General features: G+C 43.8%; 2 protein-coding genes across 7 annotated transcripts in view; one reads left to right on the top strand and one right to left on the bottom strand.

The window, feature by feature from the left end:
- The first annotated feature begins 648 nt into the window (after positions 1-648).
- The window catches only part of LOC309351694 (apolipoprotein L2-like), a 31954-nt gene continuing 11239 nt past the window's right edge, over positions 649-21363 (top strand). For 2 of the 6 annotated variants that reach the window (XM_081879516.1, XM_081879519.1), the window contains exons 1-2: positions 17144-17221; positions 18249-18330. In XM_081879516.1, coding sequence (XP_081735642.1) covers positions 18300-18330 — 31 coding nt within the window. In that variant the 5' untranslated portion in view covers positions 17144-17221; positions 18249-18299. Of the gene's footprint in view, positions 822-10871; positions 10896-17143; positions 17222-18248; positions 18331-21363 lie in introns of those variants that run through there. The other 4 variants (XM_081879520.1, XM_081879518.1, XM_081879515.1 and 1 more) reach the window with 4 other exon arrangements.
- MB (myoglobin) lies at positions 2014-7923 on the bottom strand. The gene is made up of 3 exons (XM_081879550.1): positions 7701-7923; positions 5415-5637; positions 2014-5039 (listed from the first exon to the last, which is right to left on the bottom strand). The coding sequence occupies exons 1-3, from the start codon at positions 7793-7795 to the stop codon at positions 4893-4895; spliced, it is 465 nt and encodes a 154-aa protein (XP_081735676.1). The 5' UTR covers positions 7796-7923; the 3' UTR covers positions 2014-4892.

Consider the following 21363-nt stretch of genomic DNA (forward strand, 5'->3'; position numbering starts at 1 on the left):
AGTTTTCAGCTTTTCCTCTTCTGAATTTCTCTTGGCAGAATATTCCACAAAATTGGGCTGATGACACTGAAGGCTCCTTTGTTGTTGTCAAATGAGCCTCACAAATTCAGAGAACAACCAGTGGTGCTCTAGCCGATGAGATGATCTCAAGCTCAGATAAAAGGGTTCAGACAATCCTGGACGCAAGTTGTTCAGAGCTTTGTCAATTAATACAAGGACCTTGAACTTGGCTTGGTAGTCGATAGGCAGCCAGTGCAGATGCTTTAACAATGGTGTCAGATGTTGTCAGCCAGATGCCCCCATCAGCAATCTGGCTGCGGCATTCTGACCAGCTGGAGCTTTCAAACCAGGCCCAAGAGGCAGCCCAGCATTCAGCACATTACAGTAATCCAGCCTTGAGGTTGCCAACACAGTGGTCAGGCTTAGCCTAATGGTTAATCCAGCCCTGAGTGTATGGAGGAGGAGCAGGGGATTGCAAAAACAGCTGCTGACCTCCACATTATACAACAAGGACTACAGCGAGCAACCCTGCTGCTCACAATGTATAATATTCTTAATATAGTCACTCTTACATGGCGACTGCCCCATTCAGACTGACAAGAGCAACTGTTGTAGGTGCAGAATTTAGCTCGCTTGCAAGCCAAGGCCTGCACCCACAAGGGGCAGTTGCTGTTTCATTCAGGGAATGGCATAATGTCGAACGGACAACAGCAGATCTTTATTTAAGGCACAGCTCCTTCAGCAACAAACAGCATAGCAGGGAGGCAAAAACCCGCCATCTGTCAGCAGTGACCGGGAGAATAGTTGGAATGCAAAAAAAGGTAAGATGACAATTTTATTGAACTGAGTTAAGTCAGTGGTGAAATATGCAAGCCTCTGAGTTACACAGAGCAACAGATCAAGTGAAATGAAGGCATTCTGGCAATTTGATATTTATTTTTCCTTTCTCACCACCACCACCACCACCCTTGGAGAGGCAGCTGGAATCTTTTTTGCCAAGCCTGTTAAGATAGGGTTGCCATACATCTGGAATTTCCTGAACACAGCAATCAGAAACAGTTTCCGGGCAGAAATTGATGAAATGTCTGGGCAAATCCAACCCATGTTGGAAGTCTCAATTATGGCAGATTTCCTTAGAAATAGCTCAAAAAGAGATTTTGCCCAAAACAGCTCACAAAAGCTCCAGATTTTCACTTTTTGAAATATGGCCACCCTAGTTAAGAACATAAGAGCCCTGCAGGATCATACCAGAGGCCTACCTAGTCCAGTATCCTAGTCTCAAACTGGACCTTAGACAAGCCCCTGTCTTCTCAGAGGGGGCTGCCAGGCCTGTCTGCTGCCTCCGCTCAGAGACCAGCAACTTTTGGCCCCTCCTCTCCTTGAACTCTTTCCATTCTGGTTGGTTATTGAAAGAACGCTGTAACTAAGGTCTAGGGCTTGTCGACACTTTGCTGTGCCTAGAAAGCACGGGTCTAAGCAGTTTCCCACCTGGCCCACTCCTTTCCACTCTTTTGTGACAGTTCAGAACAAATGACAATCCAGGGAAAACCCAAATTGCCGTTTGTTCCGATTGAGCTCTAAAGAGCAATTTTCCCCAAGGGAAAGCAGAAGGACAAGAGGAAGTGTGGGCAAGTCCCTCGTTGTTGTGTTTGCTGTTTCTCTCTCTCCTCCTGCCCAACCTCTTTTCTTATGGTGACCACATGCCCATCTTGCCGTAAGACAGTCCTCTATTGAAACAGTCCTCTCTCTGAAGGGCCACCTGGTCCAAATCGGGGTTATAGATTTTTTTTTTTTAAGTCTACAAAGTTAGAAGAGGGGCTTTGAAGTTGCCCATCAAGAGCAGCAGACTGAGCAGGCGTATGCAGTCAACTGGTCACAGTCTTCCCCACAATATTGAGATGCATAGTGTTTCTATTCAAATTATTACAATTCTTTCTAAACTTGACATCTGTACATATAAATTTCCAAGCTCCACACCCAGGCTTTCTTTAAATAAGAAACAAAACACAGACATTGAGGAAATAGGGTTTATTCAATTAAAAAACACACCACTTGCCATTCAGTGTATCACATACTCAAGTGTGTAGCAACTCGCAGGGATTAGGGGAAGAGATACTTTTACATACAAGAGATACTTTTACATTTCATTAGCAGGGTCAGCATGGAAGACCTTGAAAATTGACTCCGTGTTCTTCTACATGTCTACTCAGAAGTTAGCCCAGTTGATTTCAATGGGACTTATTCCTAGGTAAGTAGGTATAGGGTTGCAGCTTAATTAAATGGAACTTAATCTGAGTAGACATGCATGAGATTGCATTAATGGAGCTTCTCTGTCTTTTCAGAACCAATGTACTGATTCCACTGAAAAGTCTCTCCCCCAGGGCTGCATTTTTATTTTATTTTTTGATGATTTGTTCAATTTGTTAAAGCCCTTTTGATCAGCTAAAGGGTGCCTGCAATTCTTTGGCCAGATTTTTTTACAAATAAAATGCTTAAGTTATTTTTAATACAGTATTACAAACTACAAAATAACACAACCGGCTGGTGCCATAGTGTATTGTCTCACAAGCAGGAGAAAATGCTTCTTCTAAGATGGGGACTGTTACAGTACATACATGTGTTATCTAAAAATAAAGTATGTTTATAGCCTCAGAACTCTTGTTTTTATCCATATCCAGGTATACAGTTTACTCATCTGTTAACCAATTGACTGAAATACATATGGATAATCAGCTAAAATGTCTTAAGTGACAGCTTTAACTATTATTCCTCAGGGTTCAGTGTTGCTTGCTTTCCAAAGCTCTCATCCACCTAAGACAGATATGAACACTTACCTTTGCCTCATATAGCCCCAAGTTACCTGATGGCCATTCTTGGGGATTCAATAGTGCAGACATGCCAGAGAATTGGTGCTCCAGCATCCCTAATATGGCAACCTTCCCTGAGCACTGTGACATCATATGATATGATGACATCATTAGGACACATATGTGAATGGCAAGGATGTGGGCAGGACCTGCAGGATAAAGACCATGCAAGGTAAGTCTTGCAAGGAACATCACATACCCCATTACTGGTTTACCAGAAACGGGCAAATCTGTGGATTATTATCTGAATATATCCACAGTTTTCTGCACCAAATGGTTGCAGAAAAAGAATTGCTGCTTGAAAATGTGAGTTCTCTCTGAAGGCACATGCAGACGGGCACCAAGATGCTGATCCACCCCACCCACATATTTTCCCCCCAGCCATTTTGCAACTTTCTTAGAACAAGTTTACAATAGGTTGGCCCCAGCCCTTGCTCAGTCTAAGAATAATCAGTTAATCAATTCTAACAGGAATTCCTCTCTACAGGGGCTGTCAGATTTTGACCTAGTGATGTCATCCATTGTTTCGCAACTCCCTTCCCTCTCCCATCTGTTGCCAGATGGAACTGGGATCCTGTTTGGTACAGCAGGCAAGGAAGGTGAGTGGGAGGGTGGACCAGGGACGAATTCTACCAGGAGCAAATCCTGCTAGTCTTTCTATCTCAAGTTATTAAAACAGCAAGTAGTACTGAATCTAAGCAGGAACTCGCAACCCTATCTTCTACCCGCCTTCTGAACAGCCTCGCCCAACATTTTTTCACAGCTATTACTAACCACAAGGCAACCTTTCTCTATTATGACATCAGATGGAGGATAATATCTCAGCGGATTTTTAACAAAGGCAACCATCGCTTATCTCTGTTGTATATAATTTTTATTCTACTAAGCCCAAAATTACAATGATTCGTGCTGAAGATTAAAAAAAAAAAAAGCCTCAGTTGACAGCCCAAGCTACACATTACAGTGACAGACCTTCTGACACCATTCATATATTATGCAACGGTATGATTTAAAGAACCAATAGTCAGGGGGTGCTGAACTTCCCACCCACTATCTATCTGACCATACCTTTTGCAAAAAAGGATCATTAGAGTTTGGCATCAGGGCCTAGCTGGAGGAGGAAAAGACTCTGGTGGATGGACCACTGGGAAGTAAGATGTTTGGCATGAGATGATTCAGCATTTCATGCCTACATGCCCATTTGGTCTTATAAACTTCACTTTCAACCTTCAACTTTACATGACTTCTTCTCTATAGCGCTTTTGGTGAATGCTGAAGGTACACCTCTTTACCGCGGCTTTTCACATCTGAGATGTGTGCATAGGAGCCAACTCCTAAGTGCCAAGGTCCTTTCCCTCCCCCCAATAAAATATTTGAAGGAATTGCTTGCTCCCCCCCAAAAAAAGTTGATGGTCATTGTCATTCAAATTATGTGCGTGCTACAACTTGTGATCATGACTGATACAGGGAGGTGCTTATCTACCCCAAACAATATTTTATTCAAGTCGGCACCCCTGAATGCATGTGTTTTCTGGGCCTACACTATTCCTGCACTTATAAGCTGTTTTAACTGTTTTTAATTTTTTATTTGAAACTGCTGTAACCCACCCTGAGACCTGCTGGTGAAGGGCAGGCAATAATAATAATAATAATAATAATAACAACAACAACAATAGCAATAATAATATTATGAACGAGAGAGTTTCTTTTAAAGATGTGGGTCTTCTGTCATGGTGTGTAACTTGAGCCTTATATAGTGAGTATATTTTTTTCAAGCTGGTGCCAAACTAATTTTCTGCCATGAAAGAGGAATATTCTTCTGCTAGATTGATCACACACCCAAAACATGCTGCTTTATTTCTCTTCGTGACAGGGATGAAGAACCTGTGGTCCTCCAGATGTTGTTTGACTCTAGCTCCCTTTGGCCCTCGCCATTGATGGGAGTTGTGGTCCAGCCACATCTGGAGGGTCACACACAGGCTCCCCATCCTTGCTGAAAGGGAACATTGCCTCCCATGCTCACTATTAGCCCTGGAAGCCATGCTCCTTGTATTTGCTGGCCATGTCGTTGCGGAACAGCTCCAAGGCCTTCCTCATTGCCGCTTGCGAATCGGCCCCAAAGTCTGCAGAGTGTTTTTCAGCAATGACGCCAACAATTATTTCGCAAATGAACTGTGCAGAAAGAATGGGAGGGAAAGAGAAATGTAAAGCTGGCAGCTTTCAAAGAAAGTACGTCTGAAATATCAAAGCAGGGAAGGTTATTTTCTACATTTGGGTGGGCTTTTGGGATCTACTTTGGCTTTTTACGAGAACCCCAAGATCTACCAAACAAAACCAAGTACAAAAGGAATGGGAAAGTTCCCTGTCTGAAACTCTAGAGAGCACATGGACCAACATTCTAACTCAGTAGAAATCAACTTCCTATAACCCAATGTTTGTATATACAGAGAGAGAAGAAAAGAACCTCCCATCTCTCTCCTGCTTTTATCCTGGTCAATCAAGGGCATTATTCCACTACCCCCCATAGAGACATACACGGCTGCCTACCTCAAGATACTTGACCGGGATTTTGTGTGTGTTGGCGTGGGTCTGTGCCAGGGGTGCAAGTTCTGCCTCGTGGTTCCCTTTCTGCTTTAGGATTTTGCCCAAGGCTGTGAGGACAGTCGTTCCATGCTTCTTGAGCTCTTCTGAACTCTTCATGTCATCCACCGTCTTCAGGTTTTTGAACTTGTCAAAGCGCTCCTGGGTCTCCGGGTGCTTCTGAAACATCCTGAAACCATTGAATTGAATAGCCCAGTCAATGTGGAGTACTGGTAAATAGGTGGCAGTGATTAAACTGGCTATCCATCAAAGATGCCACCTGTAAGAGAACCCATAGCTACCTGTGTCATTTATGTTCCCTGATATCAGAGTAACTGGGAAATTATGACAGTGTGAAAGTAACCCCTTCATAGGAAAATGGGAGTTTCAATCTTCAGAATGCCATTCGAATAACATTTCTGGGAATCTCCTGCAATTTAATTGGGCCACATTCCAAGCTTTGTTGGAAGAGAAATGCCCAGTTTCTGCTCCAAAGCCCTTAAAAAAAAACCTGAAATCATCTCCCTGTTTAAACAACTATTCATATCCCTTTGAAGACAGCCTAAAAACTGAAGCTAGTGAGGAATGCAGCCACATAGCCATATTAATGGGCACTTCTGCACGATGGCATGCAACACCAGTTTTGCAGGATCTACCTATATATTACCAGGCAGGCCCAACTCAAGGTCCTTACCAAGCTGGAACTTACATATTTCTTGCAGTGCTTCTCCCCATATCAACAAGCCAAACCCTGAGAACAAATGGGCAGGGGATGCATACATTCCCACTGATGACTGTAGGTGTAGGCCATCACACAGGGACCCAGAGCAGGGCCTTTTTCCTAGTTGCACCACAGCTAGGGAACCCTCTGTCTAGAAAACTTGACACAATTGGGATTTTGCCCTATAGCAAATATGCTCTGGTTGCCCCAGGCTTTCAGAGGCCATGTTTGCCTTGTCCGTTTTGGTCTTCTTCTTTGGTGATCACTCATAGCCCAGTAAGAATGTCTTATTCCTCTGTTGATTATAATTGTTTTATTGTTGTGGTTTTAAATGGCATTTTAGGATTTGTACTTCTGGTGTTCAGATTAGGCACACAGGAACATCAGAAGCTGCCTCATATCACATCATGTCCTTGGCCCATCTAATTCAATATCGTCTACACTGACTGGCAGCAGCTCTCCAAGGTTTCAGACATGAGGTTCTCTCAGCTACCTGGAGATGCCAGGGATTGAACCTGGGACCTTCTGCATGCAAAGCAGATGCACCACCACTGAGCTATAGTCTTTGAATAACACATGTCAACCACTTTGAGGTCACCTTGTATCTGGCTGGCCATGATGAGGAACCAGAATGTCATCTAGATGGACTTTTCGCCTAATCCAGCAGGGCTCTTCTTAAGCTTTTATGTCAATATTGCCTCCAGTGCCAATGGAACCAGGATCTTTCCTTTAACCCCAAATTTTTGTCACTCGCCCTGCTTAGCTCCATTTCATTACAGGTATTCCAATCATCTAAAGCATCTTTGCTAATAATAGTGAAACTTCATCCTCAGGAAATTACTTACAGCTACTTTGCTGGATCCATGGCTTCCTCCTGTTTTGCTTGCACAAAGCTTGCACAATGGTTAGACTATCCCCAGTTTTTATTGAACATTCATTCTGATTTTTCTATCCTAACGTGTCTGTGGCGTGTTTTCAATTTTTTCTGCTATTCATTCATCCCACATTTTTCAGTGCATTTACTAACCACAAAAAGTGTGTTTTCTTTCATTTTTAAAGTGGATATGTGCTAGGGCCACACAGTCCATTAACTGTGCAAACATACGTAAATGTGCAATATGCACTAGAATCCCTCCTGCAAAATAGTAACTGTCTGGAGGCATCCCATATATCTGGACAATTTTCTGTGCCCTTTTCCAAGAACCTCAGTTGGTTTGACATTCAGGAAGTAATAATGCAACTATGGTTCTAATCCTCTTTTATTATGTGTTAATGATTCAGTCAGTAATGTCAATTACAAAAGCAACCTATATCTTATAGCAGTCGAGATCTATTTTAAAAGCTGATAAAAAAAATTTGAGGTTGATAGGAATTAAAGCATTCAGATTTATCTGCAGAGTCGTCTTTCTCTCTGTTCCACCCACATAATATCAGAAACTTTGCAACGTTCCTAAGCTGATTCTTAAAAATGCCACTATGCTAACTTCGCAAGAAAGCTGCTTCTCAGATTTCGGTCACCGGCTTCTGCTTACCTGATGATAACTTCTTGCCCATGAGCAGGGAGGTCTGGTTCCACTTTCCCCCAGATGTCTACGACCTTCTGCCATTCCTGATCACTGAGCCCCATAATGTCGCCGCTCAGGAAACAATGAAAGGGAGCAGTTCAGCTAAATAGATACAAGCAGCCTGTGTGTCCTTCCTCAAATGAATTGCAAGCGGAGAGATCTGTGGGCTTAAGAAGCTGACCTACAGATTGGCACCTGTCATTTGACAGCTCAGGTCTAGGTCACTCTGGTCAATCCCTCCCTCCCTCCCTCTCTCTTTTGAGTCAGGTGCTATTGTGGCAAGCCCAGAAGATGAAATAATTGCTGTGTCTGGTACTGGACTGGCATAGATCCCATGCCCAACAGAAAAGGGCATCGCCAAGGTTCACTGCCAAGAACTTGTTACTCAGTTTCAATCCTGAGAACACAGGAGATGCCACAATTTTGAGTCGCATATTTGAGGACCAAACAACAGATTACACAGCGGCACTCGGTAGTGTGCATTTAAATGGTTCCCTCCCATCCCACCGTGCCTTTTCCCATACCTAAATCAGACCCTAAGATGCTACTAGCGTTATTGTGGCGTGTGGAGCATACAGATACTTCACACTCACAAACACACACAGAAGAGGCTAATAGCAACATTTGATGAGGAAAATTGTGCATGAATAAATGGGTAAATACCCACTACGTCAGAGCCTTTGCTCGGAGAAAAGCCAGAGATTTGCAGCTACTTTTAATTAAAAATAAAAACTTCAATCACTGGTCCCCTGCCCTCAGAACTACAGTTTCAAGTGTGCCAAGATTGCCCATGTTCTTCAGCAGGCACCCACTTGTCCTTGAGTGCTCTCTCAACAAGGACTGATAGAGCAAGAGTGCCCATCCTGTGTATTTTTGCCAACTGTGCGTCATTGGCCACATTCACATCATACATTTAAAGCACTATGATGCCGTTTTAAACAGTCGTGGCTTCCCCCAAAGAATTCTGGGAGCTGTGATTTGTTAAGGCTGCTGAGAATTGTTAGGAGACCCCAATTCCCCTCACGGAGCTACAAATACCAGGAGCGGTTTAGCAATCAGTCCCTTTTTCCAGGGAGCTCTGGGGCCTGTAGCTTTGTGAGAGGACATGGGGAAACTCTCAGCACCCATAACAAACTACAGCTCCCAGAATCCTTTGGGGGGAGGCCATGACTGTTTAAAGTGGTATCATAGTATTTTAAATGTATGGTGTGAATGTGGAAAACTGTCAGAGGTGTAAGACAACGGAAGATCAACCTTGTGTACTTGGTAGGCCTTGATCTGCATTCCCGCTCCTGAGCAAACACCACAGTTAGCCTCTTGTTTTCTCAGAGGCCAGTTGCCCAGGTGCCTCTGTCATGATTAGCAAGCCTCAATAGCACGTTCTGCAGTGACTGAGCAACTGCAAAACGTTTCCTCTTCCTTTGAAAGGGGTGGGGACACCAGTATTAAATATATTTAAATCAGCCATAGGCAAACTCGGCCCTTCAGATGTTTTGGGAGTACAACTCCCATCATCCCTAGCTAACAGGACCAGTGGTCAGGGATTATGGGAATTGTAGTCTCAAAACATCTGGAGGGCCGAGTTTGCCTATACCTGATTTAAATCATAGAATTGTAGAACTGTAGAGTTGGAAGGGTCCGACCCCCTGCTACACAGGAATCACAGCTAAAGAATCCCTGACAGATCCAATGACTGAAAATGAAGTGAATCTATTAGATTGTTCTTGCTATGAAAATCAGATTCAGGATGTAAAACTGAACTGTAGAAAGGATTTTAACCGCTGCGTATATCATATGTGAATATAGAAACTGAAAACCGTATTTCTCTTCTTTGTTTGGTCCATGTAACTTAGTTATCTGAAAATAAAGTTTGTATTTAAAGGATGCAAGGGAAGAAAAGTCCCATTAGCCAGGTGGAAATCCTGGATAGGACAGCTTAGTAGCGCTACATTGAATACATGCCTAGGGAAAACCTGGGTAAGAAAGTGCATATTAACAAGAGTTCTGAAGTAACTTATGTTGGCTGGGAAGGGCAGGTCCTGTGGGTACATTCAGAAATTAATGGCAAATGGCTGCATGGCAGAGGAGATATGATCGTACTAAGAACGTGAAATGAGCTCTGCTTGATCACAGCAAAGGGTCTCTAGTTCCATTTATGGTGGCCAACCAGGTGCCCATGGGAAGTCCACAAGCAGGACGTGAGGGCAATAGCCCTGAGGGGGACATAAGCTTCAATAAAACAGACACACACCCTGATCGTTGGCCACACTGCTTGGGGCTGAGTTGGAGGCCAACAACATGCAGAAGAATCATATTATGTTGGACCCAACACAGGGTCCTTGATAACATTTGGTGACCCATGTGGGGCGGGGGATAACCAAACATCAGGGTCAGGAATAAATACTGGTGGCAAGGAAGTTACGTTTTCTTTGGATTTTTGTTCCAGATTTGGCCTGATCTAGATCTACTTTAGATCTACTGATCTAGATCTAGATTACCTGTGAAATTGCAGTAGAAATTATTAGATCGGGGATAAGAAACACATGCTGTCCATAAATTGTTGGACTCCAACCACCATCAACTCTAGCTCAGGCTTCCTCAACCTCCACCCTCCAGATGTTTTTGGCCTACAACTCCCATGATCCCTAGCTAGCAGGACCAGTGGCCAGGGATGCTGGGAACTGTCTCAAAACATCTGGAGGGCCGAGGTTGAGGATGCCTGCTCTAGCCCATGATCTATGGTCAGGGGAAATGGGAACTGGAGTCTGGAGGGCCACACATTCCCTGTTGCTACTTTAGAGGTACCCTAAAAACAGCCTTGAAGCTGAATATCCACAGGCTATTGTCTTATTGCTGCTAATCCCAGTCTTGTATCTGTTGTACATGATCTGCTGCCATCTGGTGGCCCTAAGGGAGAATTGCAGCAAGTGCAGACTCATTTTCATTCAAAGCAAAATTCAGCCTAAAATAATTTATGACGCCAGTGAGCTATGCAAAAAGAATGTTTATGGCTGCACCCTGTGGTGTGAGGAAAGGCTGCAGAGCTAGCATAAGACACTGGAAGCAATACAGTCGTTCTATATCCACCTCTATGAACCAGGAGGATCTAAAGTGCAGAGTAACTATCCAGATTGATGGAAAGTCAGCGAGGGAAGGTAGCAGGTGGGCTAATTAACATCTGATTAACAAGATGTGAATTGCTATTAGCGTTAACATTAATTATCCCTGAGCAAATGTGTACATGTCAAATGAGACTGGGTAGCACAGACCTTCGAGGCAGATTTGTATGCAATAGAAGCTTAAATGTGAAAAGCCCCCTAATATTTCTACCTGGGAGGAATGGTAGGAAAATGGTAGCTATTTTTAGTAGTCCATTATGGCCAGCATAAATTCTTCTAACCATACTGCATCTAGGTAATCTGTTGAGGAACCACAAGCCTTCTCGCTTTCTATTTCTACCACCACCACCCCTCTCATCGCTCTCTCTCCCCCCTCCCTCTCCACCCCCCCACCCATTGACATTTTCTCTCCCTCCCACCCCACAATCTGAAGCCAATTATTCAGGGTTAAAATACTCCCCATCCAGTACCTTTGCGCACACCTCCTCCCTCCCACAAGCCCAGACCAACTCTCCAGGTCTTTTGTGTTAGAATTCCTACTCCATGATTGCAGTCATGGGATTTTTGTCTATCACATGGCGGTGTATATTTTGACTCCACAAAGTGGGAAGTGACAGAGACAGGATGTTTGTGTTACTGTGTTCTGTGAAGTGGGACTATTGTCCTTTGTTCTTTCTCTTTGCTGTCTGATGCTAGAGAGAGACAGAGCAATGTTGCAGTGCTCCGTGTGTGTGTGTTTACAGTGGTACCTCAGGTTACATAGGCTTCAGGTTACAGACGCTTCAGATTACAGACTCCACTAACCCAGAAATAGTACCTTGGGTTAAGAACTTTGCTTCAGAATGAGAACAGAAATCGTGCTCTAGCGGCGGGGCGGCAGCAGGAGGCCCCATTAGCTAAAGTGGTGCTTCAGGTTAAGAACAGTTTCAGGTTAAGAACGGACCTCCGGAACGAGGTAACCCGAGGTACCACTGTATATGTAAATAAAGTAGATTAGCCAAAATGCTGAGTTGTGAGGTCTGTCATGCGAACTGCAAAGACACTGCGGATCCCTAAGTGTGCCGGTGTCTGTTGGCATCGATGTTCAGGCAGAAGAAAGCTTTTGAAGCTCTCAAATGATTGACCAGGAGGGAAGGAACATGCCAGTCAGGCATGTGTCTCTGCCAGGGTCCTACTCAAGTGTAGGACAAGCTCCTGACATTTTGATCCTTCCACATGTTCTTTGTCAGAACATGAGAAGAGCCTGCTGGATCAGGCCAGTGGCCCATCTGGTCCAGCATCCTGGTCTCACAGTAGCCAACCAGATGCCTGTGTGAAGCCATTAAGCAGGACCCAATCACAAGAGTCCTCTTCCTCCTGCTGTGGTTCCCAGCAACTGCTACTAAGAAGCATTCGTGCCTCCTTTATATCCCTTTCATTTCTCTTGCGTTGGTTGGGGAGGGGAGAGAGAAGCACGCACACACACAAACCTGAGCACCGCTTGGTGCTCTCCAGCTTAAAAACACAGCAAGCTACTGGAGGAGGCAAAGATTGCTCTGCCCTCCCCTTGGCAGCTCCCCTGCTGGCTGCAAAGGAAGAAATGCCCCTCACATTGCAACCAGCATGGAAACACAGTGGGGCTGCCAGAGCAAAGGCTGATTTCTCGGTCCCTCCTCCTTTTTGCAGCTCACTCTGCTTCTCAGCTGGCCTGAGATGAAGAGAATCCACACACACACACCCAGGACTTCCCCCTGCAGCCAGAGGGGGCACGGAGCCACGTTATAATAATAATAATAATTTATTATTTATACCCCGCCCATCTGGCTGGGTTTCCCCAGCCACTCTGGGTGGCTTCCAACAAAATATTAAAATACAGTAATGCATCAAACATTAAAAGCTTCCCTAAACAGGGCAGCCTTCAGGTGTCTTCTAAAAGTCTGGTAGTTGTTGTTCTCTTTGACATCTGGTGGGAGGGCATTCCACAGGGCGGGTGCCACTACTGAGAAGGCCCTCTGCCTGGTTCCCTGTAACCTCACTTCTCGCAGTGAGGAAACCACCAGAAGGCCTCAGCACTGGACCTCAGTGTCCGGGCAGAATGATGGGGGTGAAGACGCTCCTTCAGATATACGTTTCATGATTGTGGCATCAGTTGGCCTTCTCCTAAGGCAGGACTGGACAACCTGCTTCTGGCCTGATTTTATGCAACCTTCAGACTCCTTTTATACAGTGTGAGGGGGACATGGAAGCCTGGAGGGGTGGGAGAAGGGAAGTGGGGAAATTGGGAAGGGATGCAAAATGTATGGTGGAATGGAAAGAGGAGGGCAGAATAGCCATCTTCAACTGATCATTTCAGGCCTCTGGTAAAAGATATCCCTCCCCTAGCAAGGGGGAGGGGGAGGAAAGGTGTGACAGAGAGGCTGAGAAGGGGTGTCAGGAAGAAGGGGGGAAAAGAGGGACCATGCCCACTTGTGGTTCTAGACCTGCCACCCACTGACTTTGGCCCTGTCCACTTCCAGCATTCAGCCCTTGATAGATGCTGGAGGAAAGCAAATACATTTCCTTCTCCTGAACTTCTAGTTAATGCATGTGTTAGTTTAAACAAGCGAGGGCACTGTTTGTGTAGTAATCATAGATAGATAGATAGATAGATAGATAGATAGATAGATAGATAGATATAATTAGTTTTCCAATATACCCCCAATAATGGCCAAATTATAATTAATTTCCAAATTATGCAAGTATCAAAATGCCAATCAACTTCCAGTTAATACATTTTAGTTAAAGTAGCTCCCCGCCTGGTGGTTTGGATGCATTTCCGATCTTATATCACTGCATTCCATAATCTTAATTAATGTCAGTTACATTTCAGTTATAATAATAATTCCTTAGTCAACAGCTACAAAGCTAATGATTTCCATTCGTGATGTTACAATATATAAATTTCTAAAGCTTCAGGTGAGGAACTCAAATTATTATCTTTATTCTGCCCTACGTGTGAAAACTGTTATGTCCATGGAGATTCCTTCTGTCCATATATGGTGTTATCTCTTTCACTTCCCAGTTGTTGTGTTCTCCCATCGTAGCTTGGGGCAGAACTGAATCTCAAAGTTTCTCAGAGGTCTTATCTCTCCGTCCCTTGCTTCAATGTCTCAGAACAGGCAACATTCTGCTAGAAACCATTCTGTTTCACTAATAAAACATGTCACAGATCTTCGCCATTTTCCCCTCAGCCTAGGAAAAGGTGCACAGTTTTCAAATGCACTTACATTTTAATACTCCTTTCCAACTCCCAGAATCTCTGCAGCATTCTTATCACAGCCCCCTAATTCTTTTCCTTCCATCAAGAGATTTATGTCCCAATTAAACCTTATATTAGATTATATTCCATCAACAGCACACAAAAATCTTGGTCTCTTTTTCCTTGTCTGTTGTTTTTAAATGGAGCTGAGGGGAATTACTCTGTCTTTCCAACATAGTCATACTTGAGCTTCCCCTCCCCCTCCTTTCTTCATTTCAGATCACACACAGTTTCCATTTTTGCTTGTTAATATCAATATTACTCTAATGTCCCTTCCTCGCTTGTAAATATCTTATATTCTGGAGGGAGTTGCCGAATCATAAATATATAAAAGAAGCTTAGAATAAACAAACCGTGGGCTTCCCTCTCCCCAAACAACTCTCATGCCAAAGAAAATCTTATCTCAATTCAAACCTTTTATCCATGTAGCTGGTATATTCTGCAGTATGTTGTTACAACCCTTTTCCATCATGCACCGGTACTTTAAAGCCAATTAAAGATCCAATTAAATGAAGAACCTCTGCTTCTAAATGGTGGCGTAGGAGGGGTTTTGCCAGAGGAAGTGCTTTTGCACTCAGCACCTCCCTGCCTCCCACATTCCATTCCATGCTGGAGCAAGAACCAGGTACCGAGACAAACTGTGAGTGAAGCCCATTCCCCCCATCCCTGGGGGGGAATTTGCAAGGATGGTTTACCCTCTGACATCCTTGTTTTTCGTTCGCTGATGATCCCCCGCTGTCGTGGGCGCTGCCTCCATTAAGGCAGGCAGGACCGGAAGCCCTGGTGTGTAGTAATCTAGCCAGCACATGTCTGTCAGTTAACTATGCTTAAGTTAACTCCACCTTTAAAAAGTTGAGCCATTTTGTTTGCTGTTCTCTCCAGACTAGATTCGTGCTATTTTCTCTCTCCGCTCATCCTGTAAATAGTTCCTGCATGAATAAAGCCTTTGAACTCCATAAATCATAAGTGATTATTCCAATCCAATTCACCCAAGCTGCAAGGTCTATCAATAGGTTACTACCAGTACCCCAATGCAATGCAGTCCTTGACAGTAAAACAGGTGTATACCCCACCCCCACCATATCCTAAAGTCAATGTTTATTTCCCCTTGGCTTGGCCATTCATGCCCCAAACCTTTACAGTGCCATATTCTAGCTTGAGTGGAGCTACAGATAAGCACAGCTGAAACCGCTTCAGCTTTTGCCTCCATACATTCACAACACTTTCTACTCGACCCCCTTTCATTTCTAGACATTTTACTCATTACTAAGAGGCCTGCAGGATCTCTCCCAAGTATCTGGGGGGAAACAGTGTCTGGGGGAAAACTTGTCTGATCAGCCAGAATACGTTTCGGAACAAAGAGGTGTATTATATAAGCAGCTTACTGCATTTCTCATCATTCCCACTCACATATGGAAATTACTCACAGAGTCATGACATACACATTTACTGTACTGTAATTACAAGTCTGGCAATTTGCTCTGTAAGAAAAATTAGCACACCAGTGATAATTTGGCCGAACTGGATTCTTTTCATTCTGGATATGTCATCATTTTCTCTCCTTTTTTCTTTTGAATGGGGCTCTCCCACGCACACATGCCCAATCGCCCTCCCTTGCACACGTCATCTTGGGATTATCTTCTTGACTCTTGCTGCGGTTTTTGTGCTCAAGGTTTAAACAGAAACATTCATAAGGAGATTATTTCTCCCCACAGGTTGCTTAAACGAGCAAGTTTCTCTCCGTGGGAATCCTTCCATCCTGCAACCTAGCATGTTGTACTAAATCAGAGTTAGCCAACGTGGAACCCTCTTCTGTCTGTTTCAGGACTACAACTCCCACAAAGCCCAGTTCATTGGCAATGTAGGCTGGGGCTGATAGGAATGGGGTTCAATAATCACCACATTGGCTACCCTTGAGCTAAATGCACAGCATTCAACTATGTCCATTTCCTTGCCTCTTTAACTATAGCTGCAGGACCCCCACAGATATAAAATGCACAAGGAAGGCTGAACCCTTTGTTCCCCAGGTGTGATCTTTGTGTCGCCACCCCTCCTTGTGTTGCATTTAGCTTTGTCGAGCAGAGTCCCCATTGGTGTTAACTGAAGTGTATTTTTCCAAGCCTCATTGCTGCTCCGGGGGCCTGTCTTTATCATCTTGGAAGGGGGAGGTTCTTAACCCTCCTCACCCTTGGGTTGCGATCCCAGTAAAAACCACCCTCATTGGAGCATACATGACTGCCCTTTCCATATTATCCTACAACATCCCATGAGATGGATTGGGCAGAGGGTGGGTGTCTGTCCCAAGATTGTCAGTGAACTTCATGGATGAAGAGGGGATTTTAATCTGGGTCTCCATAGTTCTTGAACGACACTCTAACCACTACACCACACTGCCTCTATTTGTTGGTAGTCAAAAGAACTGCTATATGTGCAGGCTGGTAGCTACCTCCCCCTTTTACTGCAGGATTGTTATTTAGGGATGGGGGAGAAATTTAATTCCGTTCACATTTCAAGGTGAACTTGCCTGATTTTAAACTTACCTGATTTGCACTTTCGGAAATACTGTGAACTGAAAACCCTTTCAAATATTTGCACTCAGGTGAATTTTGCAATGCAGTTCTCTAGCCAAGTAACGTTTACAATGCATATAACTAAAAAGTATGCATATATTAGTGAAGATAACATACAAATATTCATTATACCAGGGAAATTGTTTTGTGCAATGTGCATATATTAGGGGAAATCACATACTCACACTATATGCTGTTGAACTTTCATAAGGCTATTTTAAAAATAAATAAATAATAAACTGGTGTGAAAATGTGGAGAACCAAACTCAAGATTCAAAGATGACAGATTCGACCCTACTGGTATTAAAGAGGCTGTTACTGGCAGCCTAGTTGTATTTTTCAAACCTACTGTGTCTTCCTATGCCTGAGAGGCCTCTGATGACACTCAGTTGTCTGCTGTTTGTGCAAACTGCAAATGTCAATATTCTCATCTACTTATTAACCAGGAACACACCTCCTCCACCTACTACTAGACTGCTCTGCGCATCAGTTTAGCAGAAGTCACCCAGGCAAATGAAAAAGGTAAGCCCAAGAGGGTTGTCTGGGTCCCGTTCTGTTGATCTTGCCAACCTAACAGCCAGCAAACAGATTTAGTGTTGCCTTGACAGGAGGGTTTTCCATGGGGAGAAAACTACAGAAGACAGGGGTCCTAACCAGGTCTACACAGAAGTAAGTAAGAAGTAAGTGGAGAAGTGTATTGCAGCATTTGGATAAGGGCCAATTTCAGATAGCTGTGTTTTGGTTTGCATACTGTTTCAGAAAATGTGAAGACCTTTATGGAAACTGGATCAAATTTCTGCTCCATCCCTAGTCTTAAGCCTCTCATCTAGTTCCTCCATAACCTTAGGATTTATTCATCTCAGGATGCCTATGCACCACCATCACAGTTAAAACTTATTTTTTTCCAGTTTGTCTGCTATCCCTCCACTGTTGGAGGCAGTAAACCTCTGAATAGCAGCTTCTGGGAGCCACAAGGTGGCGAGAGAGTGCTCTTGTGCTCAGGTCCTTACCACAAGCATCCCGTTGGCCACTGTGAGACCAGGACATTGGACTAGATGGGCTCCTGGCCTGATCCAGCAGGACTTCTCTTGTGTTCCTACGTCTCACAGATATAGCTTGAGTGTGAAGAATCTCCAGGTTCTGATTTGTGCAAAGAATGCAGAGACCAGGCTAAAACTGAATTCAGTAATTCAATTACAGTGGTACCTCGGGTTACAGATGCTTCAGGTTACAGACACTTCAGGTTACAGACTCCACTAACCCAGAAATAGTACCTCAGGTTAAGAACTTTGCTTCAGGAGGAGAACAGAAATCGTGTTCTGGCGGCGCGGCGGCAGCGGGAGACCCCATTAGCTAAAGTGGTGTTTCAGGTTAAGAACAGTTTCAGGTTAAGAACGGACCTCCGGAACGAATTAAGTTCTTAACCCGAGGTACCACTGTAAATTTAAAAATGGTTGGAACTGTAACGATGACAATTCTGCTATTGCTGAGATTTCGACGTGATCTGCCTTTGTTGTCATTTTCTGCACTCTTTTTTTTTCCTTGCCAGGCTTGAAATATACCAAAGCCGAGAGGTTTTCGCCACAAGATTCCTATAAGAATGGCCTCTGAAGGATGTCGGATTTATGAAGGTAGGTCTCTTGGGGGGGGGGGTTAGCTCAGGGGCGGTAGAGCAGATACTTTGCGTTCAGAAGGGCTCAAATTCAATCCCTGGCATTTTCTTAAAAGGGTCAAGTGATGGCAAAGAGCTCTCTCTGCTGCCAGTCAGAACAGGTAATACTGGGCTGGACAGGCAAATAAACTGACATGGTGTACAGAAGCTTCCTATGTTTGTCTTTCTGCTGGGGTTCTTTGCCTAGACTGGGAGGGTGTGAATGTTCACAACCTTCTGGGGCCAGAGAGATTGAGTCACCCCACCCTGTCACACTGATCCTGTTTGACTCATGTCAAAGGCAGCAGGGTTTCACAAACATTCCTCTGTTGCAAACAAGGCATTTGTGCAGAGAGCATGAGAGAGTGTCAGTTATTAGTAGTACAAGTGGGCACTGCAATGAAATGTTGCAGTGTGATGGTCTCCTGATCAGAATTGCAGCTACAGAATGAAGGGGCCTGTCAATTTCGATTTCCTCATTTTCTCCATTTTCCAAGCTCCTCATTTCTGCAGCAATATGTGATTCCTTTCTTTAAAAAAAAATCATGAAAATTCACCAGCTTTTTATTGTGAATTTCTCCTAATAAACATATTTTTGTATGCAGTTGTGACTAATGTACATGTTATGTTTTTACATCTGTGGGAAGTCACCCAGAGTGCCTGGGTCAACCCAGTCAGATGGGCAAGGTACAGATATGAGGATGATTATTATTACAAGCAATTTTCCCCAATGTAAATAATTTTGTGTGTGTGTAATTTTCACTAATACATTAACGACGGGACTTCCGGGACGCCGCGGCCACGGAAAAGGAGTGCGAGATAACTCCTCCGGGGGGTCTCGAACAGCATGGAGATTTAGAGGGGTCGCGAAGGCTACGTGAACCCCGAAACCACAGGAGGGAATCCTGGGGGACAAAGCACCTGCGACGCTGCCTGTGCTCGCCTGTGTTGCCGGCGTTTAACAAGGCTGGAGCTGCAGCGTAAAGGGGAGGCAACAGACTCCATGCTGTGAAGCCTCAAGCTCCGAGGGAAAGCGGCGGACCTCCAACAACAGCGGAGAAGCTGGGAAGTAGATATAGAACACTGTGGAAAAAGCAGTGGGGATAAAAGAAATATTGGAAAATATTTAGATAAGATTAAAGGAACGTTTTGATAAGAACCCAGCGGAGAAGGAACATTTGGTGAAAAGGAGGAGGAGTCCACCCCTGGCGGTAAGGTGAAAAAAGAGTATAGCGAGACGCTGGGAGAGAGGAAACGAAAAGAAGAGACAAGACGCCAAGTGAGTGTGGTGGAAAGACCTCAGACACAAAGTATAAAGAGTCGGAGGCAAGGTAACAGTAGTGTACAGCGGAATTATTAAACGGACTAGAGAGAGGGGGAAAAGACTTTTCTGTTTCATCGGGAAGGAGTGCGCTATAGCCAGCACGGGTTTCTGTGGAGGATTTCTGCTTTTAAATCTCAGGATTGGGGAGAGTTGGGACTTAAACAGAGTGTGGAATATAGGCGCCCTCGCAGCACTCTGTGTTTAAAGACAGGGACTGTGAGACTGTGTTTAAAGACTGTTTAAAGACTGTGAGACTGTGCTCAAAGACAGGGTCTGTGAGACTGTGAAAAGATCGCCATATTGAGCAAGTTAAAGGGGATCCGCCTTCATCATCCCAATCTGATACGTTTTCGATCTTCAGAGACGGCTGTGACTCTCCTGACTCTCTTCGGGATTTAAAGAGATATACACCCCGGGATTTAAAGAATACGTCTTTGCAGGACCCTGCCCACGAGTTTGGGAATCCCCTGAATCTGGAAGTGCTTTTGGTGGTTCAGGTGTCTATTATATTTAAGCATAAGACTTTGAGGGTTTAAACACGTGTCTTGATTTAGGTACAGTTAAAATTGTATTATCATTATTTGACTTCAAATAAGGGCTAGTTTTTGCACTGTACCAATTTAGTTAATTTTGGACCCCTGTTGTAATATCTGAGAGACGTTAGCTTTGTTACCTCTATACCTTATCCCTACAGTATATTAGGAGGAATTAATCTTAAATATACAAATGCCGAACGGCTCTAAGAAGGGTGTGGTAACACCAGCGGAAAGGAGGCCTTCAAGACAAGAAGAGGGGAAGGAGGCAAGAGAAATTAGAGACTATGATAGCTTGATGGCCGAAATAAGAAAGGAATTTAAAAATAATGAACAGTATATTGAGAGAAAATTGATAGAGGTACGAGATACTTTAGATAAGAAACTGCAGGGAGTGGTGGGGGAATTGACAGGAAAAGTTAAAGATCTCTCGGTAAGAACTAAGGTTTTGGAGGACTCAGTGAAGAGGGTCAAAAGGACACGAAAGACAGTAAGAAAGAGATGGACAGGATTAGACTAGAAGTTAAAGAGATAGGAGCGACACAGGAAGAGTTGTTGGATAACATGGCTATGACGCAGATGCGACAAAATCAATCTAATCTAAAATTTAGAGGAATATCAGAGGATTTAAATGAGAATATTCGAGTTAAAGTGGTGAAAGAGCTGGCAACATGGTTAGATAGAAAAGAAGAAGAGATAAGCCATTGCTTGGTAAATATATTCCGAATAAGAATAAAATCGGCCAAAGCCAGAGGGAAAAAACTGCCAGGAGATGTAATAGCCATGTTTAATTCATTGGAGATAAGAAATGAAATTTTGAAACAGAATTACGTTAAAAGGTTATATATTGAAGGAAACCCAATTATTATTTATAAAGAGATTCCTTCGAGATTTCTTCGAAGGAGGGACCCATATAAAAAATTAACAAACCAACTGAAGAAAAATGGGATCTTGTACAGATGGGAGTTTCCGGAAGGTATTTCATTTTATTTCAAGGGAAAAAAGTTTTAACTGTCTACCATTTCAGAACTTCAAAAATTTGCAAGGAGATACGAGAAGGACCTGGGGGAAATGATGGGGGAGGAGGAGGTGGAGAACCAGCAGGGGGAAGAAAGTGGGGGGAGTGAAGAAGAAGAAAGAGAGGAGAGTTTAATAG

The sequence above is a fragment of the Podarcis erhardii genome, assembly GCF_964252035.2.
Source record: "Podarcis erhardii genome assembly, chromosome: 10".
Classification (NCBI taxonomy): domain Eukaryota; kingdom Metazoa; phylum Chordata; class Lepidosauria; order Squamata; family Lacertidae; genus Podarcis; species Podarcis erhardii.

Coding starts and splice junctions, on each gene's coding strand:
- MB (XM_081879550.1), bottom strand. CDS start 7,795: ATGGGGCTCAGTGATCAGGAATGGCAGAAGGTCGTAGACATCTGGGGG. Junction 5,638..7,700: donor GGGCAAGAAGTTATCATCAG/GTAAGCAGAAGC, acceptor CAATGGTTTCAG/GATGTTTCAGAAGCACCCGG. Junction 5,040..5,414: donor TCCCGGTCAAGTATCTTGAG/GTAGGCAGCCGT, acceptor CTTTCTGCACAG/TTCATTTGCGAAATAATTGT.